Consider the following 20,922-nt stretch of genomic DNA (forward strand, 5'->3'; position numbering starts at 1 on the left):
AGGGAAAGTTAAAAGTTGAGTGTGACCTATTTGAACTGTATCCTGCTGCTTTTGACTCGGCTTTGCTTTTTCTCCTGATACACCTGCTTTCTTTCTGATATCTTTTGAAGTTAAGATTTTTAAAAACCCATCAATTTGTAATTTTAGTGTGCAGTATTTTAAGATTTTAAGGTTTTAATTGTATATTTATAATGCACAAATTAGAGCACTGCGGTTTTATTTTTTTAAATCTGGTTGAATACTTGAAAGTTGAATTTTCTGACATAAAGCAAGTTCTAATTGTAGAGAGCAAATACATTATTTAAAGACATGCCTATTACAAACACAAAAGATTATTTGGATGTCAATAATATCTTTATTGTTAATAAAAACAATTCCAAAGTGCATTATTGAAAAATTTGTTAGGTCAACTTTTTGTGATTTAGGATAAAAGCTATTACTGATCTTACTGGCATGTATGTCACTAAAGGATAAGATTGAGTTTATTCATGTTTTCTAGAGAAGTGCTAGAATAATTGACAATAATCCTTTCCTTATAGACCAGATCCAGAACTGGCTAAATAAAAATTCTATTGGAAGGAAAGTTTGGTTTCTAATTCAGTAGACCATCATTAAACCGTTGTGATTCCAAGAACCTTTTCTGTAAGGCTCTATTTGACATTGATGGGAATGAAACTTTAAACCAGATTTCCCAAGCACACTTTCAGAACCAGCAGGAATCCTAGGAACATTCTCTGAACCTTAAAGCTTGATCCAAGCCTTGGGTGAACAATGTAGGGAACTACAGAATAGCATGGATCCTCCAAACCAACTAGGAGTTCTAGTGTGCAGATTAGGAGGTGTAACGTGTATATGAAACAGTGATATTCAAATGTGTTACTAATTTTTTTGTCCGCATGGTCTTTAGCCAAACAATATTACCAGAATTCTTATATATAAATGTAATATCTAAAACTGGCATTTTATTAATAAATGATCTCTTTAAAGTTCAAGGAAGTAAAGTTAAATTATTTATCAAACCAATTAGTGAGAACAATGAGGCTATTTTATGTTTTAAACAAATTTGATATTAAGGGATTATGGATTATAGTTACAGTATTTTCTGGAATCTGGATTCACACAGCAAAGTACCTACATGCTATAGCAGTCCAATAACTACTGTTACTCAAGCAGATGCAGACAGGCATGGATTTTTTAAAGGGCCAGAACACTAACTATACACTTCCTAGTCACTGACACATTTACAAGAATGTTCAAACAAGTGCTGTCAGAGATGGTGGAAGAAGCTTTATTTACTCTGGTAACTAAATTATTAATGGCAACAAATTATTATTTTGATGCTTTCCAATGCATTTAATGTTGATATACATTTGTAGGTTACCTTGAATAAGAAAGCTCAAATCTAATGTTTCAAGGTATCTCTAAAGTACTTGTAAGGAATGAATCCTAAGAAATAGAATTTTAAAATCACTGGTACTGTACAAAGAAGCCTGGTGGAGGAGGAGACCAGGTTCTGGTTAGCTTAACACATATAACTCTTGATAAAATTGGGAATTGTATTAAGAGAGTGGAACTTTAGAGCTGAGGTAAAGTTTGAGAGATCATGAAGTTCAGTTGCTCCTTTTTAAATCTGAAGGGACTAAAACTAGAAGGGTTATTAAGAGATTTCCATACTTCTGTGTTTTTGTTTTGGTTTGGGTTTTTTGCTTGTTTGTTTTGGGGGTTTTGTTTTTGTTTTTGGAGAATTGGACGGTAAAGTAGATAAATCCCCATTTAAAGCTCCTTGACAAAGCTACCTGCCAATCTGTATGACTTATGTGAGAGGTTTAAGTGTAAATAAAACAGATGCCCAACCTCAAATTAAGATATTTTTGCTTGTTCATAGGATTTAAGAAATTAAATGCATATAATTGGCATTCAGTAAGTATTTATAAATAATGAATGACTGAGTGCTGAGTGTTTATATATTATTAAGATTTCTCTTAAGTGGTAAAATAACAGCACTGACATCCATACATAAACCTATGTATATATTTTTAAAATTAGATATATTTTTTAAATTAGAAATATTTTTTAAATTATATTTTTAAATTAGAAATATAATAAATTAAAAAAGAATACTCCCTTCTCCAACTTGTAATAGGATAAAATCTTATTTTAATATTTCTCAATTATTTGCCAAAAATGAGGAAAATCTGATTTTGTTACCACAAAGAAATGATCTTGAATTCTGTTCAAACTAAAAGCTCATGTTAAAAAAAACACATAATTTTTAAAGTTGTGTTATTCTTTTTTCTTTTTTTCTTTTCTTTTTTTAGTATTTTTAGCTAAAAAGAAAGATAGCCGTGATAAGTAAAAATAAATATCTTTGTTTGTTGAACTACAGTGCCTGGAATGTACCCACACCCTTTGGGCAACGGGGAAAATGGCCTACAGAGGTGCAGTGAGAATTTTGGAGTGCAGAAGAACAGATGAGAAGGTTCAGTGAATGGCATTTAATTTCTAAAATGCTTAATAACATACAAGTGGTCTTTAGATGTGGCTTTGTACTTTGTGACCAGATTAAGGATCTACAGCCTAATACCCTCTTGGAAAACAGGAGATCTCAGAAGGAGGCAAAGAAAGAAGGTAATTTAAAGGATTAAAGGACCCACAACTAAAGACTGTCACAAAGGAACTGAGCGGGGGGTTCTTTGAGCTGTGTAAGAAAAGCACATAATGTAGAACTCTATTCACTACTTGGTAGTAATGATCCTGGTGAGGGGGCGCGGATAGGGAGGTCAGGATAGCTGTTATACGCAAAAAATAACTTGACTAAAAGATTTTAGAATACTGTCATTATAATTTTGTTTTTTTGAATCAGAATTATCTCTAGTTTGAATAAAACATTCAAAATTCAGACATGGTTAAGCTAATGACTAATATGCATTTAGCCTAAAGATTTAAACCATGGGTAAATTCAGTTTTATATAGGAAGTAAAGACTTAAGAATTCATTCCATCAAGGATAAGTTGAAGATATTAGTTTGATTTTAATCTATTTTAAAAAGTTAATTTTTATATTATGCCAGACTAATACATTCCTTGGATTTAAAATAATAGTTTACATATTAAAACCAGTTCCTGCCTTGTACCCACAAACAGAAGCACTCTGAGAATTTAAAAAATATGTTTACATTTGTTTTTAGGTACAGATGAAATCCAGTCTCTCAAAAAAAAACTATTTTAAAAATTATATAATATAGTATATATACCTAGCCTGAGAAATATTTTCTACTTGAATATGTTATATATTAAATATCTTCCTTTTTTTTTTTTAAGTTAGTATCATTTCCTTTTTTTCCTTTTTAAAAACCTTCAGTATCTCCTAAGAACATACGGGATAAAGTCCTAATTCTCAATTTCCCACTGCACTCACCTTTTTCCTGAACCTCATCCTATTCCAAATTAAACCCCTTCCTTCTTATTTAACTCAACAAGAATGCTGAAAAGTTGTAATGAATGAATTCTTCCATTTGACTTTGATATCTCAACAGACACTTTCTTTTCTGTCATTTCACTTTCTATAAGCCTGAGGATGTTTAAAGCCAAATTGGGTTACAAAATTTCATGAATTTGTCAAACAATGGTATATATACAGGCAGTGTCTGACTTGTAAGTACCTGCCTGACTTAACAAGTAAGCCATGTATATACCATTGCCCAAACCTGTATAGCTGCTATCTTGGTAGTTCAAGATAGCAGGAACAGAAAAATCAAAGGAGCTTGGGAATATCTGGGGTTCCCATGGAGAAGAAGAGAAGAAACTATGAAAAATAGAAGTTGCTCAGTAGAGCAGGAACCAAGGACAAGGTGACTCCCAAGCAGAACCTGCCTGCCTAAATAGTGACCCCAAAGCCTCCAAAAATGTTTCTCTAGATGACCAAATCTTTTATAATCTGAATATTGAACTGAAATTCATTTTTAAGCTTTCAGCTGAGTTAAGCTTATTTTGTTTAATGGAAACATCTCTGTGGAGTTCACTTATGTGGTACATTCTTATTGAGGGTCTACTGTGTGCTGGACACTAAGGCATTGGAAATATAGTAGTGAACAAAAAAGGCAAACATTCTATTGAGACAGACTAATAGGTAAATTAATATGAGGTATCAGTCTCTCATACAGTAAGTGTGAGTTAGTTTAAGAAGCCTATTTTCTTTCTCATACCTACTGGTTATTCTAAGAGGAACAGTGGTATTGTGAGGAGCAGGTAGGAAGTTGGGTAGACTCAGGTAAGTTATGTAGTGAGGGAACTTTGAGTAACATGAAGTCACCAAAGGTCTAGAAAGACACTGAGAGGAATGACAGGGAGGGATACAGAAATAGAGCAGAGAAGCTCTTAAAGACTAAGACCACTCATTCCATCATTCCATTCCATTCCATTCCTTCCTCCCTTCCATTCCATTCCATTCCTTCCTTCCTTCCTTCCTTCAACCAGATCTCACCTTGAGTATAAGCAAGGGGGATAAATTTTTCTTTCTTCCTGCCCTCTTTTCTTGCCGTCAGAATCAAGAACTTAGGCCAATACATAGTTACCAAATTTAAAAAAAAAATTCATGAAAAGAAGCAGTCCAACTTCTGCTGCTTTGGATTCAGATAGACCTGGGTTCTAATCTGCATTTTATTACTTTTACAACCATGGACAAGTTATCCATACTTTATGAGTTTCTGTTTTACAAATTTGTAAAATAGAATTATATTTGCCTTATAAATATCAAGTGCTTAATGTCTGATATGTTGGAGTTGGTAAGCTGCTGGTCTTATCATTCGCCTGGAAAACCTGATCATGAGTTAACATGCTTAGCCCTTAAAAAGGGAAAGTGATTTTCTAATTTAAAACCACTGCCACTATTTGTAATACTGCTTGTTTAAAATATGAGTGATGATCTATGTTTCTAAAACCCTATGTAGAAATTTAAAACTGCATTTCTAAAAGAAGAAACCCTAAAAGAGAGAGAGAGCAAAGACTTGTCAACATTCTTGCTCCTTTATAAGTAATGTAATTCTAAAAATTAAATTGAAGAAGTGTAAACAGTGGTGGACAACTAAGAGAACAATATAAAATTGAAGTTCAGTGCTAAAAAGATCTCATTGCCAAAATATGATATTGAAAGGAAAAAAGTGCTTAGCAGACAAGCTATATATAAAAAAAGGAGGATACCAGCTAGAGAAGAAAAATCTTTACAAAATTAGTAAGCAGAAGTAATCTTATAAACCAGCATTCATTCCAAATAAAATATTTTAAATGACAGTAGAGCATTTTTTAAGAATGCTTATTAACTCTGACAAATCCCACTTCCACACTTAAAGGAGTTCTTTAGTTTAATGGCTAAAACCATTGCTCTGTGTGTCTAACTAATTATTTTTTAACTAATTATTAAATATTCCTATTCTAATGAATAAATCTACAAGTAGTACTTTAATTCCTTTGGTTAATGAGAAAATTCAGGGTTTAATATGTGGCCGATAAAGGTATGATCTCACCTTTTGGCCTGATTAGTATTCTTTCTGTTAAAATACACCTATTCTTTTTCATAAATTGACTATTGTTTTAAGTCTAGTGGATTTAGGTAAGCCACTTGGTCAGGAGAGCAGATCGTTTGAGATTTATCTCCTAAATTTCAAAAACAAGAATAGAGGCATCATTTTCTATCTCAAGAAACTTACCATGTTGGAGAGACAAATCCACCTTCATCCCTACACTTTGCTTCATTTCCGTTGTTCTTCAGGCCACCCTCTTGCCTTGCCAGAGTTGCCTCAGCAGGCTTCCTAACTCATCTTCCTACCTCTAGGTTTGCCTCTTCCAATATATGTTTTTACACCTTAGCTGAAATGCAGATTTGATATCGTTTTACTCTTTAAAGGTTTTGGTAACTCCACAGTACTCCTAAGAATGAAATTTATAGTCCTTATTGAATCTTGAACAAAGTCTCTTGAACAGAGTCCCTCCTTAAAGTTTATATTTTACCTAAACTCCATCCATTACTCTCCATACCCTCTGCTCTAGACTCTAGTGAACTTCCTTTATTCAGCTTCCCTAATGAACCACCACTCCCAGTCTCTCCCCCCTGCCTGTGGGCCTTTGCACATGCTGGTTTCTTTGCTTAGAACTCTGTCTTTACTCTCACAAACCATCCCCAAATTTTCTTGCCAAAGTCTCTCTACTAATTCTCTAAGCCCAGCTCAAATATCTCTTCCTTCAGGAAGCCCATTTTGAACTACCACTCCAAATCTAGACTTTCTAATGCTTCATAATTCTCTGCTCAGATCAAGTCATTTGACTCCTCTTGGCTTTTATATGAGTGTATCATCTTGTTCTTAAGAAAATTAGAGTTGAGACCATTACTGCTTATGATAGATGCAAACACCTACTTTAGTTGAGTAGGTTTACCAAAACATTTTTAGAGGAAAGGAAATATTTCAGCATTAATATTACTTCTTGGATTAGATGTCAAGATTCTTCATTGAAGAAATAAAATGTTGAAATGAAATGTTTAAATAGCAGATTTTATAAATAGCCGCTGACCTATAATGATAACCTGTGGTAAATATCAAAAGCATAGTCCTTTCCAATTACTCATTTGTGTTCAGGAGGTTTATTACATGCCTTGCACTGGGGTTTCATTAGGCAAAGCACCTTCAGGACATATGGCCTACTCAAGTAGTGAAATCTTTGAAAAATAAACTTTTTCTTGAATGATTTAGAACAAAACATTTCCAAGAGTGAAATGTATACAGTGATATTTGTAGGTCAATACAGTTGTTGGAATTCTTGATTAATAGATTTTGTTTTTTAGAGGCAGCATTTTTATGTAGGAGAATAGAGTGACTAATTCACAGTTACTGCACTACTGAAAAGAGTAGAAATTAGTACTCCAAAGAACTTAAGTCAGTCTTTATAGAAAACCATAAAAGAATCTTAACATTTAGTGGCTTGAAGGTCCTCAGTATACCACTGAATTAGAATATGTTAAGATTATTTTTCTTTTTATGTAAGGCAGCATCAAAATGAACTGAAACTTTCTGAGAAAAAAAAGGGGGGGAATCCTAATTGGAACTTCCTATACAATTTCAATATATGCTTCTTCAATAAATATTTATCAAATATTAAATATTAAACAGAAATAGATAATACATACATGTATATGTATATATACATACACAGTTTGCAGTTTTAACATGGATTTAAATATTTTAAGCCATTTTTTCTTTAGCTGAATGCATGCATTTCCCTTTTCTCTCATTAAAAAATAGAAAGGTAAGCATTCTCCATTTTGCAAATGATATAATTTTAATGTCACAAACAAGGTTATTCCCTGTGAGACAACAAACCCCCACTATTTCATTCCTTCCAGGAAAAAAAAAAAATCACAGCTCAACTCTTTTAGAACCAGAGTCATCACTTTTCACATACTTCCCTCATTAACTAGCTTTATAGCTCACAACCCCACACATCAAGTCCATTTATGTTTCCAGGTTATTCATCTATAACCAGTTTATCTTGAAGGGTATGTCATATTGCTGCAAATTGGATGATTTACTGGGTTTATTTTTGCCTATTTGTGGCTGAGTGGGCATTTGATTATACTGTTTGTTTTTGTGGCTGTGCTTAGAGGAAGAGAGCTTGGAATCTCTGTTGCCTTTTCTTCTATGTTAATATTAACTACAAATTGCTTTTCTCAACCAGTAAAAATACTTTGGGTGCTTTAGCAATTTATAAAAGCAGTGTATGAGAACATATAACATTATCTTATTTATCTGGAGAAGATAAATAAAAGTAACCATTTTAACCTATGTGACAGTTTAAGAGCTAATAGAGAAACTTAGTGTTCTCTGAGACATTGTAACTTTACTCCTAAGACTGAAACTTATTTTCATTTATGATTCCTGGTTCTGTGTCTGTCAGTATTTAAAGATTTAAACTCTACTTGTTTCCTTCTGTCAGAATGCTCCAGATTTTTTTTTTTTAATCTGACCATGTAAGCTTTTGAAAATACAGGGCAAACATGCAAAAAGAGATCTAATTTAGGAGTTGGTTTTTTAAAAAGAAGTTAATGGAACCATGTAAGGAAATAGTGTTGACTCAGCACTTGTGAGATTTATGTTCCAGATCCAACAATGTCAGTTATTTGTGTTCCTTTGTAACTTGTTTTCTCAAGTTTCTCATCAGATTTCAGATGAAATCTGATTTCAAGAGAATTTTTTTTTTTAATCCAGGGCGCTTATGACAGAACATTAAAATTTTTAAAGCCTTCGAATATACAAGAAACAGAAGAAAACAAATTTTAGAGACGTGCTGCCAAGGCTTATTATCTGTATAGGAGAGTGGTATTTATAGGTTATACATAGCTTACCAAAATAATTTTGTATTGAATATAGGTCACGGTCTCCTACTTGTTTCTGCATTCTGTGGCCCATTCAGAGTTGTTTGGGCATTATTGGAAAGAAACAAGGTAAATTTCAAGAGTTTATAAAATGTGAAGCGAACTTGATTCCTCCCGGTTGTCAGGGTCAGCCTAGATGTTGGGTGCTGTTTGGCTCTAGGTAAATAGACTCGAGCGGGTGGAGGGAGGGCAGTCTCATGGCTTCTGATGCTGGGCAGGGGCACATTTCCTGAAGCCAGACAGCTCGCGCTGCACCTTCTAGCCACAGTACCCACTCAGCTCCTGGCGTACTGAGCCGGTTCCCGTCCAGAGAATTAGCTCTTTGGGGGAGCTCGGTCCCTCGAGGTTGTTTTTCACCCGGCCGCGTCAGACCGCCCTCTGCCAACGCCCGCCCACCCGCGCTAAGAGGGCGGGGCTCCGTGGCGCTGCGGGCCCGCATTGGCGCTCGCGGCCGCCGAGTCGGCGGAGTGGCGGCGGGGGCGGGGCCACAAGGCTTGTTTGTTTGCGCCGCCCCGCCCCGCGCCGCCCCCGCCGTCAGCGCTGACTGAGGTGCTTCAGCTCGGAGCCCCGCCGGCCGCCAAGCGCTCGCCTCGTCCGCGCCGCCGCGGCTCCTCTGCGCGTCCGCCGCTTTCCCCGCGCCGACATGCGCCTGGCCACAGCTGCGAACGAGGCGTACACGGCCTCGCTGGCCGTCTCGGAGCTGCTGGGCTGCAAGCAGTGTGGCGGGGGCCGCGGCCAGGACGAGGTACCCGGGCGAGGGACCGGGCGGGTGGGTACCCGGCCGAACTGTGTAGGCTGCACAGAGGTCGCGTCACTTCCCCACCTTCGCACCCTAACAGCTTCGGAGAACGCTCTACAGGGAGGGCGCCCCTGGAGCAACTGCCGGGCTGGCCGCCCTGCCCGGCAGGGACGTCGCAGGCTGGCTGGCATCCCTCAGGTGAAGGGGCGGCCAGTGGTGGGTGGGGGCACATTTTCCACCGCGAGTCGTCTCGGGCAGAAAATGCTGCGGCTGGAAGAGACAGCTGTCTCGGTCATTTAAATGGAAGACTCCGAAACGTAAATAACGTTGTCTTCTGTACAAGTCTCCACAAGTCAGATTCCGAACAAAGCTCTAGTCTCACGGCAGAGCAGTCTGTGGATTTTTTTCCTCTGTGTCTTGTCAAAACAGATTATTCAGTGACCCTTACTCTCTTTGCCTCCTACTTTAAGAAGGGAAAAAAAACACATTTGAGTCAAAGGATGATGTTGCCTAGACTGTTCTGCCAGCTCTATGACGTTAGGCACAGAATTTAGTCTTGTTTATTAAACTATCCCTTTTGTGTCTGAATTGGCCTTAAGAAAGAGCTATTTAATTGTAACATTTTGTATTTTTTCTAAGCAGTTGCAAATAGCTCACCATTTAAAAGAAGAAAAAGAAAGTCTCATAATTGTTGCTTTGAAACTTTACCAAAGAGAAAAAACTGTGAAATTGTTGAAATAGCATTTCTGCTTGCAGACCATAACAGATCTTTTCTCATTTTCAGTAAAAGTGAGCCCTAATCATTGTGCTTGAATAAATCTGTTATTTCTGCTGGTATTTGTCTGCAGAATCCTGGTTCTTGCCCAGGTCTAGAATCTCTAAATATAACCATGTAAACTAGAAGATAAAGAGATACATTTTAGCTTGTACATTGATTACAGTGCCTATGGGATTGTGTTCAGGAAACCAGGAAGCTTTGTATCGTATTTCATTTTTAACACATCTAATATGGGAAAGTAAATTAAGAAGTAGAGCTTTATAGGAAAACCATTCGCTTTACAAAAGAATTAATAACCCAGCTCTTCAAATAGCAAACTTCCACAATGCTTTTAAATTAAACACTTTAAGGGATGGAAGTCCTGACTAAAATAGTATAGGGCACACATAAGGCCTAAGTCAACCTTATAAATCCAGTACTTTGAAGTCAATGAGTTTTTCTTTTTCTAGAATGCAGTTCATAGAAGACCAGACTCTGGAAAAAGAGCTACCTGAACTTTCAGTATCGCTAAATTTCCTATATGAGTTAATGGCAGTATTAGAAGGAGCACTAATACATTTTGTTATAGTAGGAATATTTCTTTATAATGCTTCTAGATTTCCTTATTTCTATTTAAAATTTTTAAATGTTAAAAGGCTAGTACCCAGCTTTAGGCAATAATTCTCATACACAAGGGAGAATGGGAACTTTTACTTTCTACACAGTATATTTTTGCCTTGTTGAAATGTATTTCAAAAAGAACTGCTTTTGTAATTAAAAAAAATCAAAATTAATGTCAATTTTGTGATTAACAGTACTGAGACATCTAGAGAGTTTAAAAATGCACCAAGTGCAGTGAGAAAAATAAAATGATTCAAGTGATCAGATTATTTTTACTTTTCAACTAGTTTTGCAAATGGGTAGACACCGTAAGCCAATAAATGCTTTCATTTTGCATTTGTGGCAAATTGTTCATTCTTTTGCTTAAGGATATTCATATAGATTCATAAATGTATCTTTGACAAATTTGAAAACTGATTACAACAGTACTTTCAGTACATAAACACTGATTCATATAGTGATACATTACGTACATAGTCATTCTGTGGTACTGTCAACATTTGCAAAGAATTTTAATGCTGTGAACAACATCAGAGTGTGAGTATCATACACTGAGGAAACATACCATGTCAGAGATTTGCAGCAATGTTGTGATGGTGGAGGCTGTAGCTATCTCTTTCAAAGATGCTGATTATGAGGATTGTTGAGAGGACTTAGTTCCCATGTCAGTTTTCCCAGCCACACCTTCACCAAGAGCCTGTGAGGTTTGTGCTGTGATTAGCATCTACATCTGCTTTCCAACAAGGCCATTTGCTGTTGGGAAGTTCTGCCTCTTTGAATCTAGATTGGCTAAAATTTGTTAATCGTCCATGATTCAGTTTCTTACAGCTACAGATGAAGGCATAATTGAAGTAACCTTTAGGAAGTTATGAAATGCACTTAGTTTGGCTTATGATCAGCCCTTTGAAGACTAGACCTGCAGTGCCTTTTTTTTTTTTTTTCAAATCAACACCTGCTAGAAAATAGGGTAGCAACTAATTTGTCATGTTACCAGGAAAAGAAGTGTTTCAAAAGTGATTTTTCCTAAAAATTAAGACTCTTAACCCTTTAGAAACCAAGGATACTATTGTATAATAATAACAGTGGTATCTAAAAGGACCTTTAAGTTTTTTTAAATTTTTTATTGAAGTACAGTCATTTATAATGTGTCAATTTCTGGTACAGCACAATGTCCCAGTCATGCATAATACATACATATATTTGTTTTCATATTTTTTCATTAAAGGTTATTACGAGATACTGAACAAGTTCCCTGTGCTATACAGAAGAAAAAATTTTTAAATTGATTTTTATATATAGTGGCTAACATTTGTAAATCTCAAAATCCCAAATTTATCCCTTCCCACCCCCTTTCCTCGGTAACCATAAGATTGTTTACTATGTCTGCAAGTCTGTTTCTGTTTTGTAGGTGAGTTCATGGTGTCTTTTTTTTTTCTTTTTAGATTTAAAAGGACCTTTAAGTTATCAAAAGCTCCAAAACAGTAATTAATTAAAGACACCAACTCTAGAACCAGACTTGCTGGCTGTTTTCAAGATAATTGTTGCCTGTTTACTTTCCCAGAAGTTAGAGCTCAATTTGTGTGCAATAGGAGGCTAGATGGAATCAGTGATCTGCTTCCTGACAGTATCTGGTTTAGGATAAATTGGGATGTAATCTTAGAGCTCACCAAGAGCACCCCAGATCAACTTTTTGTCATCTCTTGGGCATAAGATTAAGTAGTAAAAATCATGTCATGTTTTTGTATCCTTCTCATGTATTTAATCTATTAACTAAGAAACAGAACAAAGGACATCTTTTGAGTCTAGCATCCAAATGTAGGAAAATAACTCAATTTAACTCTAGAACAGCAGTATCTGTACTTCCCATTATATCAATCTTGATTGACCCTTTCTGTTTGGGAAAGACTTGGTTTTTAAAAATCTATCAGTCTCCCACCCATCCCCCCATCTTCTTTCGCTTCTCTCCCTTCCCCTTCCATTTCCCTTTCTGCTTTTAAAGAGTGGCAAGTACATCTTACAACCTCTTCAGCTTAGTAGGAAGTTGACTCTGGTAGTCCCACTGTGAGCTGGGTAAAATTCGATTTTACCTGGAACTACCTTAGGTAAAATAATGAAATTGGAGTCTTCAATATCAGAGACTTCTTTCCATTCATTTGCTTTCTTCAGTGTTTCTATTTTCTGTCATCAGCTTTCTTGTCAGACTAGTACCTCATCAAGGAATAAATGTGATCTTAACTCTAAGAGGTTTTTAGCACAATGGGTCTATAATCCATTCCCAAGAGGTTTGCTTTTTCTTAACATCCTGTTTTAAAACATGTAATTTTTCACTCTAAAAGAATGTATTCTAAAGGAACTGGGAAGAAAAGCTTTTACCATTGAAGGCAAGGAAGAGTGGAGACAGTAATACCACTATGGCCACTAAATTTGGCTATAGAGATGGACTTTCAAAGACAATTACATAGGACCATTGGGAAAGGCCCTTGGAAAATATTCCATTTCCGAAACACTGATAGCCACTTTATTGGAATTGTAAAGCTACTGTTTTGTAATAGTTTGATATATATAAACTATGTATTTGGAATAGAAATAAAGCCAAAATAATATACTTCAACCTCTGTTTTGAGGCCCATGTACTTACCCATCTGGTCTTATTACACACACACACACACACACACACACACACACACACACACACACACACACACACACACACACACACACTATCCACATGTTGCTAACGTGTTTCTGGGATAAAGTCCTAGAGATGGAATTGCTAAGTATTTTTTCCCTCTCCTTACAAATAGTAACATAATATTATGCACTTTGCTTTTTTCCCTCCACATAATGTATCTTTTTTCCCTCCACATAATGTATCTTTTTTCCCTCCACATAATGTATCTTTAAAGCCAACCCATATAGAACTGCTTCATTCTTTGTAAGGACTGCATGGTATCCCAGTCTATGGTCATTCTAAACTTTATTGAAACAGTCCTCTTTTGATGAGCACTTAAGTTGTGTTGTATCTTGTACTATTATAAACAATGTTGCAGTGGTTGTACTTTTACATATGACATTTCAGAAATGTGAATATAGGTTAATGTTTAGAATGGAATTGTTGATTAAAAGCATATGTGGTTTTTTAATCAATATTTCAAATTGCCCTCCTAGAAGTTACAGTAATTTATACTCCTTACACTTCAGAATATTTCCATCAGAAATGTATAAGCAATGAATGGCTATTTCTCCACCTTCTCTCCAACACAGCCTGTTATCATACTTTTTGAGCTTAAGCAGTTTTTCAGGTGAAAAACTATCTCTGTGTAATTACTCACACTTGCTTTATTGTGAGGGTTGACCATTTTTTTGAGCCATTTTAATTTCCTTTTCTTTGAACTGTCTATGTCCTTTGTTCATTGCTCTATTAGGTTGTTAGGGGCTTTCTGAATGATTTGTCTTTATGTATTAAAAAAAATTTTAGGGGAGAGGGTATAGCTCAGTGGTAAAGCGCATGCTTAGGTCCTGAGTTCAATACCGAGTACCTCCATTTAAAAAATGATAATTTTTTAAAGTATGTGATTAAAAAAAAGTATGTCTTTAAAAAAAATTTAGCCCTTTGCTATGTGAGTTGCAAATATATTTCCCAGTTTTCTGTTTGCTTTTGACTTAGTTTATTTTTCCCATGTGAAAGTCTTTATTTTTATGTCATCAAATTTTTCAATCTTATATTTGATGACTTCTGGGTTTTGTGGCATTCTTAGGCCTAACTCCATTCCATGAGTGTTTTCTTCTAGTATTGTAATGTTTTTTATTCTTGTTTTTCACAGTTACCTCTGATTTATTGTGGAGTAAAGTATGATTTAGGGCTCCAATTACACTTTTTTCTGAGTGGCTTTCCCAGTTGCATCAACATCATTTGAATAATCCATTTCTCCCCCATTTGAAATGCCACCTTTTTATATACTAAAGTCACAAGAATAGTGTCTCTTAAGTATAAAATGAATAATAAACTTCTGAAATGTGAGTTTTGCTAAAATGCATTTTGTTTGAATAAGATAGTAAAGAAATGAGAAAGGGTAAATATTTATTTTTAGCCTTAAAGTTTTGCCTAATTATTTTGTTTGAAATGTATGTAATTGGATCAGAAATTCAGCAGTTAGAAAGGCCCATGGAGTTATCATTTTATATAAATGGCTGCATTTGTGCTAAGATGAGGTATTGAATAGCAGGAATGTGGGGTTTTTTCCTTGTGTTTATTATAGGATATTAAAATTGAAACACATACATGGCCTCACCAGTGAATTTAGTGCCTCTTCTTATGAAGGATACAGTTATTAGAACATTATCTTCAGCCAAAGTGTGGAATTACCAGAGTAAGAAATCACTGATCTCCAATACAAGATTATTGGAAATATGTATATACACACACATACACATTTTTTAATTTTATAGGTTTATTTGGCAAGTATAGACTACTTTGAATCTTCAGTTTTCCTAATTAAGATTCTGTTCAGTTTTGTCCTGCCTGTTTAATTTTAAAAAATCCATTCTGCTCAAAAGATTTTCATTCACTTGGATCAGATTTCTTGAATTGCTGCCACATGTCCTTCTCTGTCTGCCCCTCCCCCCGATTTCTTTTTCTTTTTTTTTTTTTTTTTTTTCTTTTTTGCTGTAAAAGGAAAGCATCTGGTTTAGATCATGAAAGACTTTAACTGGAAGCAGTAGAGAGGGTGGAAATAATATTTGTATGTAATTATATAAGGAAATGTTAATATTTAGTTGCTAAAGAAGGTGTTTGTTTGTTTAGACTAGACTGATAGGACATGAGCCTCAAAAGAAAAAAAAAAGTTGAGTTATATTTTGGTTTTGTTTCTATAAGTATAGTGTACTGAGGGAAAAGATGAAAGCCTTAACAGTAGATTGTTTTTGTTAACCACACTGTCACATAAATTATAGAATTCTAGATTCACTATGTCAAAAGGCAGAAAACTATTTTTTAATTAGTTGAGCTGCTCTAAAATATAAGCAAAGTTAGATGAGCTCCTGTAAGTTAAAAATTTAAGGAAAACTCACAAATGAAATTAATTTATTTAAAATTGTTACTCAACCAGAGAAACCATGTCCTGCAGGACTTTCTCTTTTGTTGATTTAAATAGTATTTTTTCTTTTTCATAATTATTTCTGTTCTTAAGTGTTATTATAGATGTAACAATAATTATACTTCTTTCAGTTTAAGACATCTAGGTAGAGGTTACTGCTTTTTCATTTCCTGACAAGATGCACCAGGATTGATATTTTGGTTGGTTGGGTTTGGGATGTACAAATACACTGGTCTTATTTTGTATCACTGACGGTCAGCAGGGTTGGCTGCTATGTGCTGAACTTTCTGTTCTAGACTTTGTGCCAAGCACTTTATGCAAAACTCTGGTTTTAGTGAAACAGGTTTTATTGTTTTTAGTCAGAGTTGTATTATAAACTGTTGTCCACGATGTAATGCAAACAGAAGAGTTGGTATGTACATATGGCCATGAGAACAAAACACCAAAACAAGCCTGTCTCTGTTCAACTGGCCTATTTTTCCCTCCCATTCTGGTAGCCTCAGTTCATGTTCTTTACTGCTGGAGGACTGAGATGGTGTAATTTTCTTTTCTAGGAACTTGGAATTAGAATTCCTCGACCACTAGGACACGGACCAAGTAGATTCATCCCAGAAAAGGAGGTATGTTGTTTGTGAAAGTACGTAGTAAACTGTATGCTTTTAAAGAAAAGCTTTCATGACCCACCTTTTGGCATCTGAACAACTGTTGATCAACAGTATGCTTACACAGAGTTGATCACAGTTAATCATGATGTTTTGGCAGTGAATCTGTGGGATTAGAAAGCTGTTATAGTCATGTTGATTTCTAGTATTTCATGATGCTTTTTTAACACCCATATTTAATCAAGGAAAGGCAGGTCCTGTTTTTGACCAGTGATATGCCACCTGCTTAAATTTAGATGTTTAGTCGTGCCCATAAGCTGAGTTACCTGCTCTTGGCCAACTCCACAGGCTGGTATCAATGCTAGATTGGATGTTTAATTCTAAATATGTAAAAGCTCCTATGCTTTTTTTTTTTCCACAAGGACTGTTTGCTGTTAATGTTGGTTCTCCTTAAATTCAGACAGAGTAGGCGTTGTTAAAAGGAAAGGCTTTAGTGTCTGTTTGCAAGCTCTGCAAATTTGATAATCTAAATCTGCTTCTTTATCTGGATTCTGGCCAAGTCTGCAAGCAACCGATCTAGATGGCCTTTAATGTTTGGCATTTGTTGTTTCTCCCCTACTACATGATATGTGACTTTATTCCTCTATTTTGCTACTAGTTAAGTTTGTAGAATTATAACCTCTCTTTCTTAAACCAGATTTAATCTCTTCTTGATGACACTTAAAATGCAGTGCATGCCTATTTCTTTTTTAACACCGATTTAGTTTATGTAACCATGGTTGTTCTCTCTTTTATACAGATTCTCCAAGTAGGGAGTGAAGACGCACAGATGCATACTTTATTTGCAGATTCTTTTGCTGCTTTGGGTCGTCTGGATAACATTACATTAGTGATGGTTTTTCACCCACAATATTTAGAAAGTTTCTTAAAAACTCAACACTATCTACTGCAAATGGATGGGCCATTACCCCTACATTATCGGCACTACATTGGAATAATGGTTTGTAAACATTCAATGAAAAATTCTTTCTGCCTGCTTTATTAATCTTTTTAAGAGATGGTTAATACTTCAAACACAGGAATAAATATTTCTAACTTCTAATTGCATTCCTGTTAGGTAGTATCTGTTTTTCCTCTTTCTAAATAAGTATGCTCTCAAGTGTAACAGAAAAAGAAACGTGTTTACACTCTGCTGAAAACCATTTTCTGTTAAATAAGAGAATGTAGTAGAACACAAGATCTATTTCACTATTACAAATAGTTCAGATTGACTAAGTGCTGGTACTCATATTCAATTTATAAATAATATTCCATTCTTTTATGGTTGGCACCTTATTTGAAATTTCTTCTTAATCTGAGGTTCTGACAGTTAGTGTATAAATAAAATTTTCTACAGTTCAAATACTTTGTTGTCTTTGGTGGTGGGAGGTAATTAGGTTTATTTGTTTACTTATTTTTAGAGATACTGGGGATTGAACCCAGGACCTCATTCATGCTAAACATGTGTTCTACCACTTGAGCTATACCCTCCCCCCAAGTACAAATACTTTTATCAGATATTTTGTTATATTTCTGAGGTGCTTTCTATGGTATATGTGAATTTTTAAATGTTTATATGAAAACTTCATTTTTGTACTGTATGAAGAATTTGAAAATGTACTATCCAAAAACTTAATTAGCTGTGTTGCACATTTTAAAGAAAAAAGGTTTGTGGTTGTTCAAAATTTTAATATTTATAATTAGAATAATCTTTTTGTTTTCTCTTAAGGCTGCAGCAAGACATCAGTGCTCCTACTTAGTGAATCTCCATGTAAATGATTTCCTTCACGTTGGTGGGGACCCCAAGTGGCTTAATGGTTTAGAGAATGCTCCTCAAAAACTACAGAATTTAGGAGAACTTAACAAAGTGTTAGCCCACAGACCTTGGCTTATTACCAAAGAACACATTGAGGTAAGTAGACAATTAATGTATCTAGGGTGTCATTTAAAATTTTTTTAAATAGACTATTTTTTAGAGCAGTTTTAAGTTTACAGAAAAATGGCCCAGAAAGTACAGAGTTCCCATATTCTACCTTCCTCAATCCTCTACTCTCGCCACACACATGTTCTCTTATTATTAATGTCTAGCATTAGTATAGTACATTTGCTGTAACTGATGAATCACTAAAGTCTGTAATTTACATTAGGGTTCACTCGCTGTGTTGTACAGTTCTGCAGATTTTGACAAATGCATAATGTCATGTTATCCACCATTACAGTATCATACAAAATAGTTTAACTTCTCTAAAAACTCCCTATGTCACTCCGTTTGTTTCTCGCCTTCCCCCAAAACTACTACTCTTTTTACTGTCTCTATAGTTTTGCCTTTTCCAAATGTCATATAGTTGGAATCATACAGTATATAGCTTTTCAGACTAGCTTATCTTATTTTTCAGTATGCATTTAAGGTTTCTCCATGACTTTTCATGGCTTGATAGCTCATTTCTTTTTATTGCTGAATTAATATGCCAGTGTACAGATGTACTAGTTTGTTTATCCATTCACCTAGTGAAGGATATCTTGGTTACTTCCAGTTTGGGCAATTATGAATAAAGCGTCTACAAACATTCACATGCAGGGTTTTTGATGGACATAAGTTTTCAACTCATTTGAGTAAATAACTAGAAGTATGGTTACTGGATCATATGGTAAGCTTGTGTTCAGCATTGTAAGAAACTGTGAAACTGTCTTCCAAAGTGGCTGTACCACTATGATCTCCCACATCCTTGGCAGCATTTGGTATTACCAGTGTTTTGGATTTTAGCCATACTGATAGATGTGAAGTGGTATCTTATTGTGTATCTTTATAAAATACCATCTTAAACTAGTTTCTTCTGATTCTATTTATTACTAAAGATAATCAAATGAAAATAGATTGACATTCTCTAAAGGTGTCTACCATGCAGTAGGAATTCTTAAAAATACAACATATTTTTGGTCTTGTCTTCCTTATAGAACATTTTAGATCCTATTATGTATTTGGAATATCTTACTATCAAGGAGATATAAGATTTCAATATGATTAATGCAACGTCTGTTACATTGTATAGTAATGCAAATTATACAAGATTATAAAGAAGCAGTAGGGACACAAATTTGTAAGACTTTGAAGAACTGTAGACTTTACCTTGAGTATAATTTTAAAAATAAGTATAATTTGATGACTTAGGAATATTCAGAGCCAAGTTGTTCAAACTACTATCTTAAAAATTCCTTGAGGAGTCCTGATAATACAGAAAAACACAGGCATATTTTACACAGTAGCTTCCACTTGAAACACAAATTTATTACATTTGGTTTGAGACTTTGAACTAACAGCATCGTTAATGTAGCATAATCCATCATCTGAAATATGGCAACTGCTTTTAAACAAAATGTATTCTATTACATTTTTAAATCAGGATTTTCAGAAAGTAATAAAAATGAATGTGTCATTGTCAGATTATGTTAAGCTCTACTTATGAATACATATTCATAAAAATTAAATTAGCAAATTCTGGGTTCTACATGTCTCAAATTGTAATTTCATAAGTTTTATACAGTAACTAATCCTGTTTTCAGTAGATTAAATACCAGGGTGAACTACATTCTTTTCACCAACACCATACCCCAGTATAAAAATATGTTCTCATTTTTTTCCCCCAAGGGACTTTTAAAAGCTGAAGAGCACAGCTGGTCCCTTGCAGAACTGGTACATGCAGTAGTTCTACTCACACACTATCATTCTCTTGCCTCGTTCACATTTGGCTGTGGAATCAGTCCAGAAATTCATTGTGATGGTGGCCACACGTTCAGACCTCCTTCTGTTAGTAACTACTGCTTCTGTGACATTACAAATGGCAATCACAGTGTGGATGAGATGCAGGTCAACTCAGCAGGAAATGTTTCGGTAAGTTATCTATTATTTGTTATATGATCATTATAAGACTAATCATAGTAATTGCTGTTATATTATTTCTTCATTTGGCTTCTTAGAAAATCCACCAGGTCCAGAGAGATACTAGTCCCCAAAACCTGTACATCCAGCAGGTATTTATTGACTGCCTCCAAATGCCCAGCACTAGTCTGATGCTAAGGGATATACAAAATTATAAGACCCTCTGGGAGGTTACATTCCAATGATTTTAGGATCAGAAGCCACCGGAGCTAGTATTGAATGGCTACTGCGTGAAATGAGAGGAGGCTGAGAACAGTGGAACTTGGTAGTAGAAACTTCCTGATACTGATCACAGCTTTTTCTTCCCTTTTGCGCAAAAGAAACAGGCTGACCTCTTAATTGTTTATGTTTCAGAAGATTTAATCAGCCTTGACCTGGAAATTTCTCCCTTTAAAATACTTTTTCATGTTTACCATCTCACAAATGTATATAAAAGTGAATATAAATTTACTTAAATACTTTCACCTCTATTCCTTTCCTCTGGCTTTTATATTTTTTCAGTTTTGTTACTCCTTTGAAATAGATCAGAATGAGTTGAATTTTCAATAAGCAAATTTTAATTCCTATATATGATTAATCAAAATTCCCTCTGCATTCTTTCACTGTAGTGAAAGAGCAGGGGTTTATGTTTCCAAAGAGAAATTACAGAAACAACATCAGAGCCTCCTGAATACTTTGCACAGATGTTCTCAGTTGTATTATTCCTTTGA

At 35.0% G+C, this 20,922-nt stretch overlaps 1 protein-coding gene across 6 annotated transcripts in view; it reads left to right on the forward strand.

The window, feature by feature from the left end:
- Positions 1–20,922, forward strand: part of SESN1 (sestrin 1) — a 90,204-nt gene that overhangs the window by 60,765 nt on the left and 8,517 nt on the right. The window contains exons 1-6 of one of the 6 annotated variants that reach the window (XM_074368535.1): positions 2,609–2,628; positions 16,189–16,254; positions 17,036–17,236; positions 18,005–18,187; positions 19,922–20,164; positions 20,251–20,304. In XM_074368535.1, coding sequence (XP_074224636.1) covers positions 17,066–17,236; positions 18,005–18,187; positions 19,922–20,164; positions 20,251–20,304 — 651 coding nt within the window. In that variant the 5' untranslated portion in view covers positions 2,609–2,628; positions 16,189–16,254; positions 17,036–17,065. Of the gene's footprint in view, positions 1–2,608; positions 2,629–8,939; positions 9,167–9,210; positions 9,359–16,188; positions 16,255–17,035; positions 17,237–18,004; positions 18,188–19,921; positions 20,165–20,250; positions 20,305–20,922 lie in introns of those variants that run through there. The other 5 variants (XM_074368533.1, XM_074368534.1, XM_074368530.1 and 2 more) reach the window with 5 other exon arrangements.

This window comes from Camelus bactrianus, chromosome 8 (genome assembly GCF_048773025.1).
Source record: "Camelus bactrianus isolate YW-2024 breed Bactrian camel chromosome 8, ASM4877302v1, whole genome shotgun sequence".
Classification (NCBI taxonomy): domain Eukaryota; kingdom Metazoa; phylum Chordata; class Mammalia; order Artiodactyla; family Camelidae; genus Camelus; species Camelus bactrianus.